At 50.5% G+C, this 10,358-nt stretch overlaps 1 protein-coding gene across 1 annotated transcript in view; it reads left to right on the forward strand.

Annotated features, from left to right (window-relative positions):
- CLUH (clustered mitochondria (cluA/CLU1) homolog) overlaps positions 1–3,321 on the forward strand; it is a 65,567-nt gene extending 62,246 nt beyond the window's left edge. The window contains exon 27 of the mRNA XM_015418890.1: positions 1,618–3,321. Within this exon, the coding sequence (XP_015274376.1) occupies positions 1,618–1,768 (151 nt within the window). The 3' untranslated portion in view covers positions 1,769–3,321. The remainder of the gene's footprint in view (positions 1–1,617) is intronic.
- The last annotated feature ends 7,037 nt before the right edge of the window (positions 3,322–10,358 follow it).

The raw sequence follows: 10,358 nt of genomic DNA on the forward strand, positions 1-10,358 counted from the left end.
GGTAATAGGGGAACAGCAGTCCCAGAGGCACCCACTTGAATGTGGTGTGCCTCAGGGGGCAGTGCTTTCCCCGATGCTTTTTAACATCTATATGCGCCCTCTCGCCCAGATAGCCAGGAGGTATGGGCTGGGTTGTCATCAGTATGCGGATGACACCCAGCTCTATCTGATGTTGGGCGGCCGGTCGGGCTCCGACCCGGAAGATCTGAACCAGGGATTACAGGCCGTGGCTGAGTGGCTCAAGCTGAGCCGGTTGAAGCTAAATCCAGCGAAGACGGAGGTCCTGGGTGTGAGTCGGAACGGCTTGGGGTTGGGGCTCCCTCTCCCGACCTTCGATGGGGTGCCTTTGGTGCCAGCGTCGGAGGTTAGGAGTTTGGGAGTGCTCCTGGACTCCTCCTTAACTATGGAGGCCCAGGTAGCAGCCACGGCCAGGTCTGCTTTTTACCATCTGAGGCAGGCCCGGCAGTTGGCCCCCTTCCTCAGCCGCGACGACCTAGCTACAGTGATCCATGCGACGGTCATCTCAAGGCTGGATTAGTGTAACGCTCTCTACATGGGGCTGCCTTTGTCGTTGATCCGGAAGCTGCAGCTGGTGCAGAAATCGGCGGCCAGGTTGCTGATGGGTCTCCCTAAATGGGGCCATATCAGACCTGGGCTGAAGGCGCTGCACTGGCTGCCAATAGCGTACCGAATCCGCTTCAAAGTGCTGGTCCTCACCTTTAAAGTCCTATATGGCCAGGGTCCGACCTACCTGAGGGACCGCCTTTCCCCGCATATACCCCCAAGAGCACTTCGGTCGGGGACCCAGAACCGGTTGGTGGTTCCGGGCCCCCGGGAGGTAAAACTTGCGCTGACCAGGGCTAGATCCTTCTCAGTGGCGGTCCCTACCTGGTGGAATGAGCTCCCGGATGAGATCAGGGCCCTGCGGGACCTTGTGCAGTTCCGCAGGGCCTGCAAGACGGAGCTCTTCCACCAGGCTTTTATGTAGGGGCCGCCGCTACCACCAACAACAACGGTGGAAATTCCAACTGGATTTGGATCACCCTGGGAAGTACGGCCTACCCTGCGTGATATTAACATCTACTGGAGAGTGGCACCCCAATCGGACTGATCGAAGATCAGAGACGCCAGCTTTACTAAAGACCATCTTGTTAAGAAGCACTATTTATTTATTGTTATATTTAATTGATGCTATATTTTTATTGTTTTATGGATTTTATGTATGGGCTGTAGCCCTCTGGAAGCCGCCCTGAGCCCGCTTGCGGGGAGGGCGGGGTAAAAATGCTTAAATAAAAAATAAAAAAATATATATTGGAGAGGTGGGTATCCTAGAGGCTACGATAATCGGCACGTGAAGGGCGCAGAGCAGGCAAAGACTTCCACGGGACTGAAGGCCTCCTTCGAGGTGATTTGCAGAGAGGGCCGTGAGGGAGGGGAAGAGGAGCCAGGCCCCCAAGGGCAACTCAGGCACCAATTGTGCCAGGTCCTCCCTGTGTACAGCACTTGTGGTGGGACCTTGTGTGCACCACTGCCCAATACAGGGAATCAGTTTGGGCTGCAGAAGCCTTGTGGATGATCAGTCCGCACGTCAGTTCTCCCCTTTGCTTCTCTCCATAGCCAAAAGGACTTGGAGAACCTTAAAGCGGAGGTACAACGACGCCAGCAGCTTCAAGAGGCACTCAAGACCGGCGATCCGTCGGAGTCCGAAGAAAAACCCCCAGAACAGAGAGCCTCTGAACCAAGCCTGCCTTTGGCTGGAGCCCCCTAGCTCAAGGCTCCCCTTAGATAGCTGGCCCCCCTCCCCGTGGGAGCTGCTCTTGGGGCGGTTCAGCCCCCCACCCTAACCCCAGGCAGCTCTTCCTTAGCAATGCGTGTGGGTGTTTGTTTTCCCCCCATTTGCACTGGTACAATGCAAAGAACTAACATTTGAGAAATAGATTTGTCTAAATGGGCATCTGCTGCACAATGGAAGGTGTGGAAGCCGATGCCAGACTGTCCAGTGAGGGGGAGCCACGGCTGAGGGAAACCGGGGGGGGGGACGGGGGGGCGGCAGAGAGGCACCTCCGTATGCCTGTGCACCATCCATCCATTTCTACTGTGTACATAAGAGATTTAATTCCAAGTGAGTTATAATAACATTTCTCAGGTCATTTTTATGTTGACGAAGAATGCTGAATTTTGCAAAAACGTTTTTTAAAAAAGATCCACTCTTGCCCCCATTCTGAAATCTGTCCACTCATATTCTCTTTCTCCTACTCTGTTCCTTTCAAGCTTTGATCCTCCGCCCTTGTTGGGTGGTCACAAAATGCTCTGTATGTATTATATATATATAAAATACAAATTCAGCCATATTTTTAACAAGCTCCTTTAGGCCTGAACAGGATTGGTTAGAAGGCAGAAGTGGGCTGAGGAAAGGTGACGGAGAGAATGTCCGTGTCGGGGGGGTGTGCAGCCGGGGAACCCCCCAGGCCAGCTCGGAGTGTTGGGGGTGTGTGTGTGTGTGTTTCTGTAAGTTTCCGTGGCCTCTGCAGGGTTTGCGTGTGTCTCCTCCTTTCTCTGTTTAGTCTGGTGGCACTGAAATGGCTGAAAATCCCTCCCCCCTTTTCTTAGGGGGAGCATTGCACAAGAAGTTAATGCCCAAAGAGTAAATGTATGCCCCCCCCTGCCATTCAGTGGAGATGTTAAAAGGCAGTCACTGCCATGCCCACTTAACACCCCCCCCCAACTCCCAAGCCAGAGGCAGAGAGCGCAAAGGTGTCGGGGTGGTCGAGGGCTGTGGGCCTTCCCTGTGAGACCCCTTGTCTTTTCCCAGCATCCCAGACGGTTGCTGTCACGTGACGTTTTGCAACAGACCCCCTCTCCTGTGCTGAGGACTCTCCTCAACTCTGAGTCTAGCGAGCCACACAAAACAGCGCCCCCCCCGCCCGCCCGCCCGCCCCAGTCTTGGAAAGGGCCTGGAGAGGAAGGCGGGCGTGGGGGGGGGGGAGAGGGCGATACCCTGAGACTCAAGGAGCTCCTCCAGCCTGCGGAAGCCGTTGTCTCAAACCGAATCAATGTTTTATTTTGTGAGGTTACCTGTGAATGTATTAAAACAAAAATCATGAATTAAGTCTTTACCAAACTAAGCAAGATTTCCCCCTCCCTTTCCCTCCTCCTCCCTCTTGCTGAAATCTATTACATATTATAGCACTGGAAAATATGATTTTTGTTTTTGGCTGTGCCCTTCCTCTCCCCCCTCCAAATTTGCATCCTCTGTGTTGGTTTGACAGTGAACTCCTATAGGAAGGCCTCCATGGCAGGCAGTGGCTGGCCCCCCCCAATGGCAGCATTGCAAATAGACTAAACCCCCCCCCCCTTCCTGTCCGGGGGGGGGGGAGGAAGGTGTCCTCCTGCTGTACCGAGCCCCACGGTTCACTTAGCTGCTGTCGCCGCCAGCCCAAGCAGTTCCTGACTGGCAAGAATGTCTCTCTCTCTCGACCAGCAGAGGTTTCTTCCCGAGCCCCGACCTCCTTGCTGCCCCCCGGACTGCATGAGTGCCGCCACTCATCCTTCCCTGCAGCGTGACGGCTTGACTGACTGCCATCCTCACACGGCTTCTTGGGTTCACCTTTTGGGAGGCCTGTGCGTTGCCTTGTCTGCTCAAAACTGTGAGCTCTCTGTACTGTTGCGACCCAAGTATTGTATTTGGGAGGTGAATGTCGGGGGGGAGGGGGACTTTTCTGTAGCAGCTTAATGCAGGGATGGGCAACCTGTGGTCTTTGTAGCCTGCCAGCCCCCCGCCCCCCTTTTGCAGCCCAGAGCGGTCTCTGGTCATCGCTAGCAACCTATGCTGCTCTCTTGGGGGGGGGGTGCCCATGACGGAGGGGGAGGGGAGGGTGGGCTTGTCTGCTGGTGTGGAACAGGCTCGGGACCGCCTTGTGGCATCAGCCTGGGGGCGGCAGAAGCGGCGGCGGCGGTGTGTCTGGCGAGACTCCAGAGGCCTCCCGTTGCCCATGCCTGCCCTGCTGCTGGGGGGGACAAAGCCAGAGCACTTTGACATGGAAGAACTTTGGTTTTGGTCCACGTTTCAGGGGAAGGGGATGCACTTTGAATTTCCTGGGAAGTCCTTCAATAAAGAAATGATTTCAATGCAACTTCTGCTTTTAAAGGGTTTTTATTTTGTCTTTTCTGTGTCATCCATGGTTGAAAATGCCTTTTTCACAGGTGGGTGTAAATATCCTTACAAACCAGGCCAGGCCTGCTGTCCCTGAGTGCAAGAGGCAGCGTGTGTGTGTGTGGGGGGGGGGGTTGCGCCAAATGGTGCGGGGAGCCTGGCTTCCGTGGCTCAGTCAGGGCTGATGAAAACGCCCCTTTACAAGATGGGTAGGGGGTGGTCAAATAACAGCTTATCAGTGTGGTTGACACTCTTGAAGTTTCGGCATCAATCTTCTGTGCAGGCACACATGGGGACGACTGTGCCTACGCAGGCCTGCCACCAGAGAGGTTTGTAGCTAGAAGCCTCCAGGGGGTGTGCCATGCGCTGGAGGCAGGGTCTTTGTTCCCGCTGCAGCACCCTCAACTCCTCTTTTGCTGCCGAAGGAGTTAGCTGTTCAGGCACCAGAGCGTCAGATTGGTGAGGAATTATTGTTTGCACAATAATTTGCCTTTCCTCTTTTGGGCTTTAAATACGGCTCAGAAAGTGCTCTTTAAAAAGTGTACCCATTGTGGGGCAACATTGACCCAGACAGATGAACACAAGTTATGTCTTTTCTGCCTGGTTGAAGGATGTAACGTTCCCACTTGTAAGACCTGCCAACAGTTTACCCTCAAGGCTCGAGGGGATGGAGCTTCCCAATTAAAGGCAGCATCGTGGGAGCCTCGGATCCTGCATCCAAATCGGTTCCAGCAAAGCCGGCCTTGGGTTTGATACCCTCGGCTCCTCCCCCAGGATCCGTGTCCCAGTGTCCCAGCAGACTTTAACTCTCCTCAGGTCCAGCACGCGTCATCCGAACCGCCAGCCAAGAAGGTTAAGACCAAATTGAGGGACAAAGAAAAATGAAAAACTGGGTCCCAAGACCAGGCCTCAGTCCGGATCAAACAGATGCCGACAGTTCCTCAGTCACAGTCCCCACCGCCTCTGGGGTGCCCCTGCGACCCATATGTGCCCTCCCCAGGATACCCGGAGGAATGGGGAGGCCACGTCCATTGATCTCTAGATCCGAATTCTTACTGCTACACGCATTGGGCTCATTCTTACCCACCTTCGGCTACGGTGTCCTGCAGGCCACCCTCTCTCATACCAGGCCGGAAGGAAGGGATAGCCGCTGACTCTGATGGATCTGCACCCTGACGAGACCCCGGGGGGGGGACCGCCTTCAGCATCCCTGAGGGAGGGGCTTGGCATCCCCAGTGAGCAAAGGATTCGAATGGCACAGTCCTTGGAGACTGGAATCATCCCCTTGGAGTGTGAACGGAGGAATACAATTTTAAGTTGTTTACATTCTGATTCCCCGGGCATGATTGCTTTTCCAATCTTGGAGGGCCTGGAAGTCTCACAGAGGAGATAATGGCAAAAACCAGCAACTCACTTCCAGGAGGGTTCAGCACTTCTACAGAATCAAAAAGGAACCTTTCAGTTACTTTCCAACTCATCCTCCACCATCATTAGTGACAGAGGAGATGTAGCTGAAGGGCCACCAAACCTACCATTCTGCACCACTGACAGAGAGGGATGTAAGCGGAACATTTCAGGATGATAATTATACTCCTTGTCTGCAATAGGATTTAAGATCGCCAATTACAAAGCCATTATGGCCAGCTACCAGGTATTCCTATGGGAAAGAATATGCCGCACTTCTTGGAACTATTGCTGGAAGAGGCCATCAAGTTGTTAAAACAGCAAATAAATGCCAGCAGACATTCTGCGGACACTGCAGCGCGTGCCATGGCAAGTGCCATAGTCTTTAGACATCACACCTGGTTACGGTCTACGGCACTACCAGCAGAGACCAAACTTAAAGTAGATGACTTACTTTTTGAAGGTTCTACATTGCTTTCCATCAAGACGAACAAGACATTGTCTCTAAAAAAGAATAAACAACCAGCAAAGTCCTTAGGGATGTCTCGACCTGCCACAACCCAGTACAAGCAGACACCGTTTGCATGCCAACCCTGGCAACCCATATCAGAGGGATTACTGATGTACTGATCCTTCTGGTGCCCAGTATCCTGCGTCTAAACCATTTATGCCACCACAAAGTGCAGGGGTTCCAGCCAACCTAGTTTGGTGTCCCAGTTACCCCACCCAGAGAGGCACTCCAGGCACAGAAACCATCTTTCTGATTAGGGCAGATCCATACGTCTGTCAAATTGCGTGATAGGCTGGCATAGTTTTATGCTGCCTGGGAAATGATCACATCTGATGAGTGGGTTTTAGCTATAGTCAGTGTGGGTTATAGATTAGAGTTCGAGGATGTACCACCATGTTCTCCCCTGTTGCAGTATCTTGGAATATCTTTTGCAGACACAAGGTGCTTTGATTGAAAAGGGTTCCATTGAGGTGCAGTTTTTTCTCCAGGATGTTTCTGGTTGATAAAAGAGATGGAGGAACAAGGCCTATCCTGGATCTCAGAGTTAAATGTTTTTCTTAATGATTCCAAACGTCACATGGTATCCCCTCAGTTTTGAAATTATTAAACTGTTAGTTCATGGTTATTGACTTGAAAGATGCTTATTTTCATATTTCCATTCATCAGCAATACCACAAGTTCTTACATTGAGAGTCATGTGTTTCGGGATTTCCGGTTTTGGTGACTTGCTGGACGGACACGCACCATCGTGCTCTGATGTGAGCAGCCCGTTATCACGGTGGGTGGGAGGGGTCCCAAATGACTTCAGGCCCCCTGAGAGCCCTTGCAGGGGGCTTGCAGCCTGGGGCACAAGGGGTGCCTCTTCCAAGATGACGGCTGAGGAATTGAGGCTCCCCTTTGTCCCAATAGGTCCCGCCACCATGAGCCCAGTATGGGAGTATTAGAGGTGCACACTGGACAAGCGAGCGAAGGATCTAAAGCTTGTCTGCTCTACCCACCTCTTGAAATAAACATCTGAATGAACTGTGAGTTTAAGCGTACCTGTAACTAATTAAATGCTCAAGTGGAAAACAACACCAAAGCCCCATGTGAACTCGGGGGGGGGGGGGGGGAGTTGAAATCTCTACCCTGGAAAAACGCTGATTTCTGAGTGAAAGCGAGGGGCAGAGGGACTGTTTGAACTGGAAAAGCTCTAATCTAGCCGAATATGGTGCAGAGTAAGCGAAAGAGAATAAAATAGTCTTTTAGAACGATTGAATGAACCTTATATTTTGTAAACAATTTGCAGCGAGGAGGGAAAATGGCGGAGAAGAAGAAACTTTCCACAGGAACTGCCAACTCAGCCACCTCGACCTCTAAACCAGAAGCAACTACTGACTTCCCAAACATGTTGGCGACAGCACTGTGTCCCCTGCTGGACCAGATGACTAATCTTAACAGTAAATTTGATGTTCTCCAAAATCAGTTGAAAGACACTGTCGCAAAAACAGAAGAAACTGAAAAGGCGGTTAAACAAGTTGATGCTGAGGCAAATGCGATAAATCAGAAACTGGAGGTCATGGGGAAAAAGCGGATCTCTGACAAGGATCAGCTGCTACAGCTACAAATGGAAAAATCACTATATGTCCTGAGGTTCCAGGGTATCCCAGAATAGAAGGGAGAGAACTTAAAAGGGATTTTGAGCAAGACATTGGCACCAGTGACAGCCCTTAAAGCAGAAATTATACAAAGCGACATGGAAAAAAACAGTTTTTATTCGAGAGCTATTATTGCTTTAAATGCTGCATGAAGTTGGAATTTGGGTGACATCAGTGGTTTAGGTTGCAATGTGAACCTTAAGGGAGTTATGGGATGGTTGTGAATGGTTGTGTGAGTGTATATGTGTATGGCTGTAGATCACTGAAATGATTGCACCTTTAATTTCGTTGTACTGTGTACAATGACAATAAAGTTTATTATTATTATTGTTGTTGTTGTTGTTGTTGTTATTATTATATGGTTTATCAAACCTATCCAGAATACATCCAAGAAAAATAAACTGCCTGGTGAGGTATTTGTTAAGTTCTCCAAGAGATCAACGAGAGATATAAATCCGAAAGTGACAAATGGGATAACCCTGAAAATCAAAGGTGAAGAGGCGAGTAGTCTCAGCCAATGAGGGAAGAGAGGATTTGCTCTGGAGTTCTGCTGTGTGACTGAGAGAGTCTCGCAAAGCAAGCTCTCTCTTCCCCTCCCCCTCTCTTCCTTTCAAAGGGAGGAGCCTCAGCCAATGGAGGGAAGAGAGGCTTTGCTCTCTGGCTCTGCTGTGCGATTGAGAGAGCCTGGCAAAGCAAGCTGTGTCACAGAAGAAAGCTGTGTCACAGAAGAAAGCAAGAGAGGAGAAGTAAGCAGATGGCAGCCAGTTGCTTGTGGGCCTGATACAACCCCTGGGAGAGGAAGAGACGGGGCTAGTGGAGGCTGCGGGGCAGGGAAATTCAGTTGCGAAGAGAGTTTGGGTGCCTGGGACGAGGAAGGCAGGAACTGTGAGTCAGGGAGACAAGCTGAGCTTCCAGCCAAGGGACAGCGGGAGCAACCAATAAGGGGAATTTCTGAGTTAATGCTTAGCAGCAGTCCATACAAGAAGAGACATGTTGGATTAGAGGATCAGAGGAAATCTCTAGCAGCACCGCATGGCCCATCTCCCTTTGGGCATGGTTATTAGATGGCTACGGGCCCTGCTCTGCTGGCTGAACTTCATAAAGGAGCCAGAAAAGAGGCAGCATTTCTCCGCTGGAGTGTCTTTGTTTGCCTTGGTCACTACTACTAGTGCCTTGCTTTGGCACCAGGCTCTGTGGGGAACTTTATTTGCAGTTTCAAAGATGCCCTCAAGTGTGTCTCACTGCAGATAAGTAAGAGGCAGGAAAATATCCCATAGGAGGTAACTCATTTGCTTGCTTTTAAACAGTGCCACTGGACTCTAGTTTGGTGTCGTGGTGAAGTGCACGGACTCTAATCTGGGAGAACCGGGTTTGATTCCCCACGCCTCCACTCGCAGCTGCTGAATGACCTTGGGCAAGCCATAGTTCTGTCAGAGCGGTCCTTGAAAAAGAGCAGTTTCTGTCAGCTCTCTCAGCCCCACCTACCCCACAGGGGTAGGAATTTGTAAACTACTCTGAGACTCTGAGTGAAGGGCTTGGGGCATAAATCCAATCTCCTCTTCTTCTAAGTTTGTTCTACTGCTTCAGACCAACAGGGCTGACTACCTGGATCTATCGCTAAAAGCTTCAGGTAGGCTTGAAAGCAGTTACAAGGAAAATCATTTTCAGCATTGCAGAGGGTGAGAAAGGAAATGTTTTATTATGCTTGTAGAAGTGGGTGCGCCATTCCACTCAGTTACTTCTATTTTGATTAGATTACCACTAATTATATTACTTGCTGATCTCCCGGTCTCCCCCCCCCCCGGGACAGATCATTTTCTGGCTATGGGCCTGCTTAAAGGTAACCAAGAGTGTCAGATACCAATCTAACCCTCAGCACTTATTGGGCCCCACAGGGGCTTCAAAGAGGAGCGGTGGCTCTGTAGTTGAGCACTTTCTTTGAAAACAGAAGATCCCGCGTTTCTATCCCTACCATTCCAGTTAAGGATCCCAGGTACCTGGTGTCAGCAAAGCCCATTCTTGCACTGCCACATAGGAGTTGTAGCTATTCTCTGGGGAAGACTATGGTTTTGTAGACAAACACATGGCCCTCAGCCTATGTCATGGTGCCCTCACACGTTCTTAATCAGCACACGAAGCAACTTATGTACAAAAGCTCACAATTTCATGTTTTCCTCTGGGTCTTAGGCTCAAAGCATTGACCGTGAAATTCCTGTAGTGAATGTCAGTAAATCAAAAGTAGGTTTGCAACTTTACAGATACACACCTGAACAACATACTCAAGATTGCTACAGCACAGACATTGTCTCCAGATTTTGATACAATAATTCAAAGCAAGAGGTGTCAGTTATCAGAGACTGATAAATAAACAAAATACAGCAAGAGTGCTAATTAGGGATGTGCATTTCGGGATCCCGAGCCGGAAAAAAAGCCGAAAATAACGTTTTTCGGCTTTTGGGATCCCGAATTAGCAATTTATGCGCTTGTCCGAATCCCAAAAAAAAAATCCCGGAAAAATTCGAGTCCATAATAACCAATGGGGCCATTGAAGTCAATGGCAAAAATCTTCTTGAAACTTTGTGGGGGGCTGGGGGGAGGGGGTTTGGGGTAGAGGCTCCAAACTTGGAGCGTGCTTACTGGAACCTCTCCCCAA

This window comes from Gekko japonicus, unplaced genomic scaffold (genome assembly GCF_001447785.1).
Source record: "Gekko japonicus isolate JY-2015 unplaced genomic scaffold, Gekko_japonicus_V1.1 scaffold1911, whole genome shotgun sequence".
Taxonomy (NCBI): Eukaryota; Metazoa; Chordata; class Lepidosauria; order Squamata; family Gekkonidae; genus Gekko; species Gekko japonicus.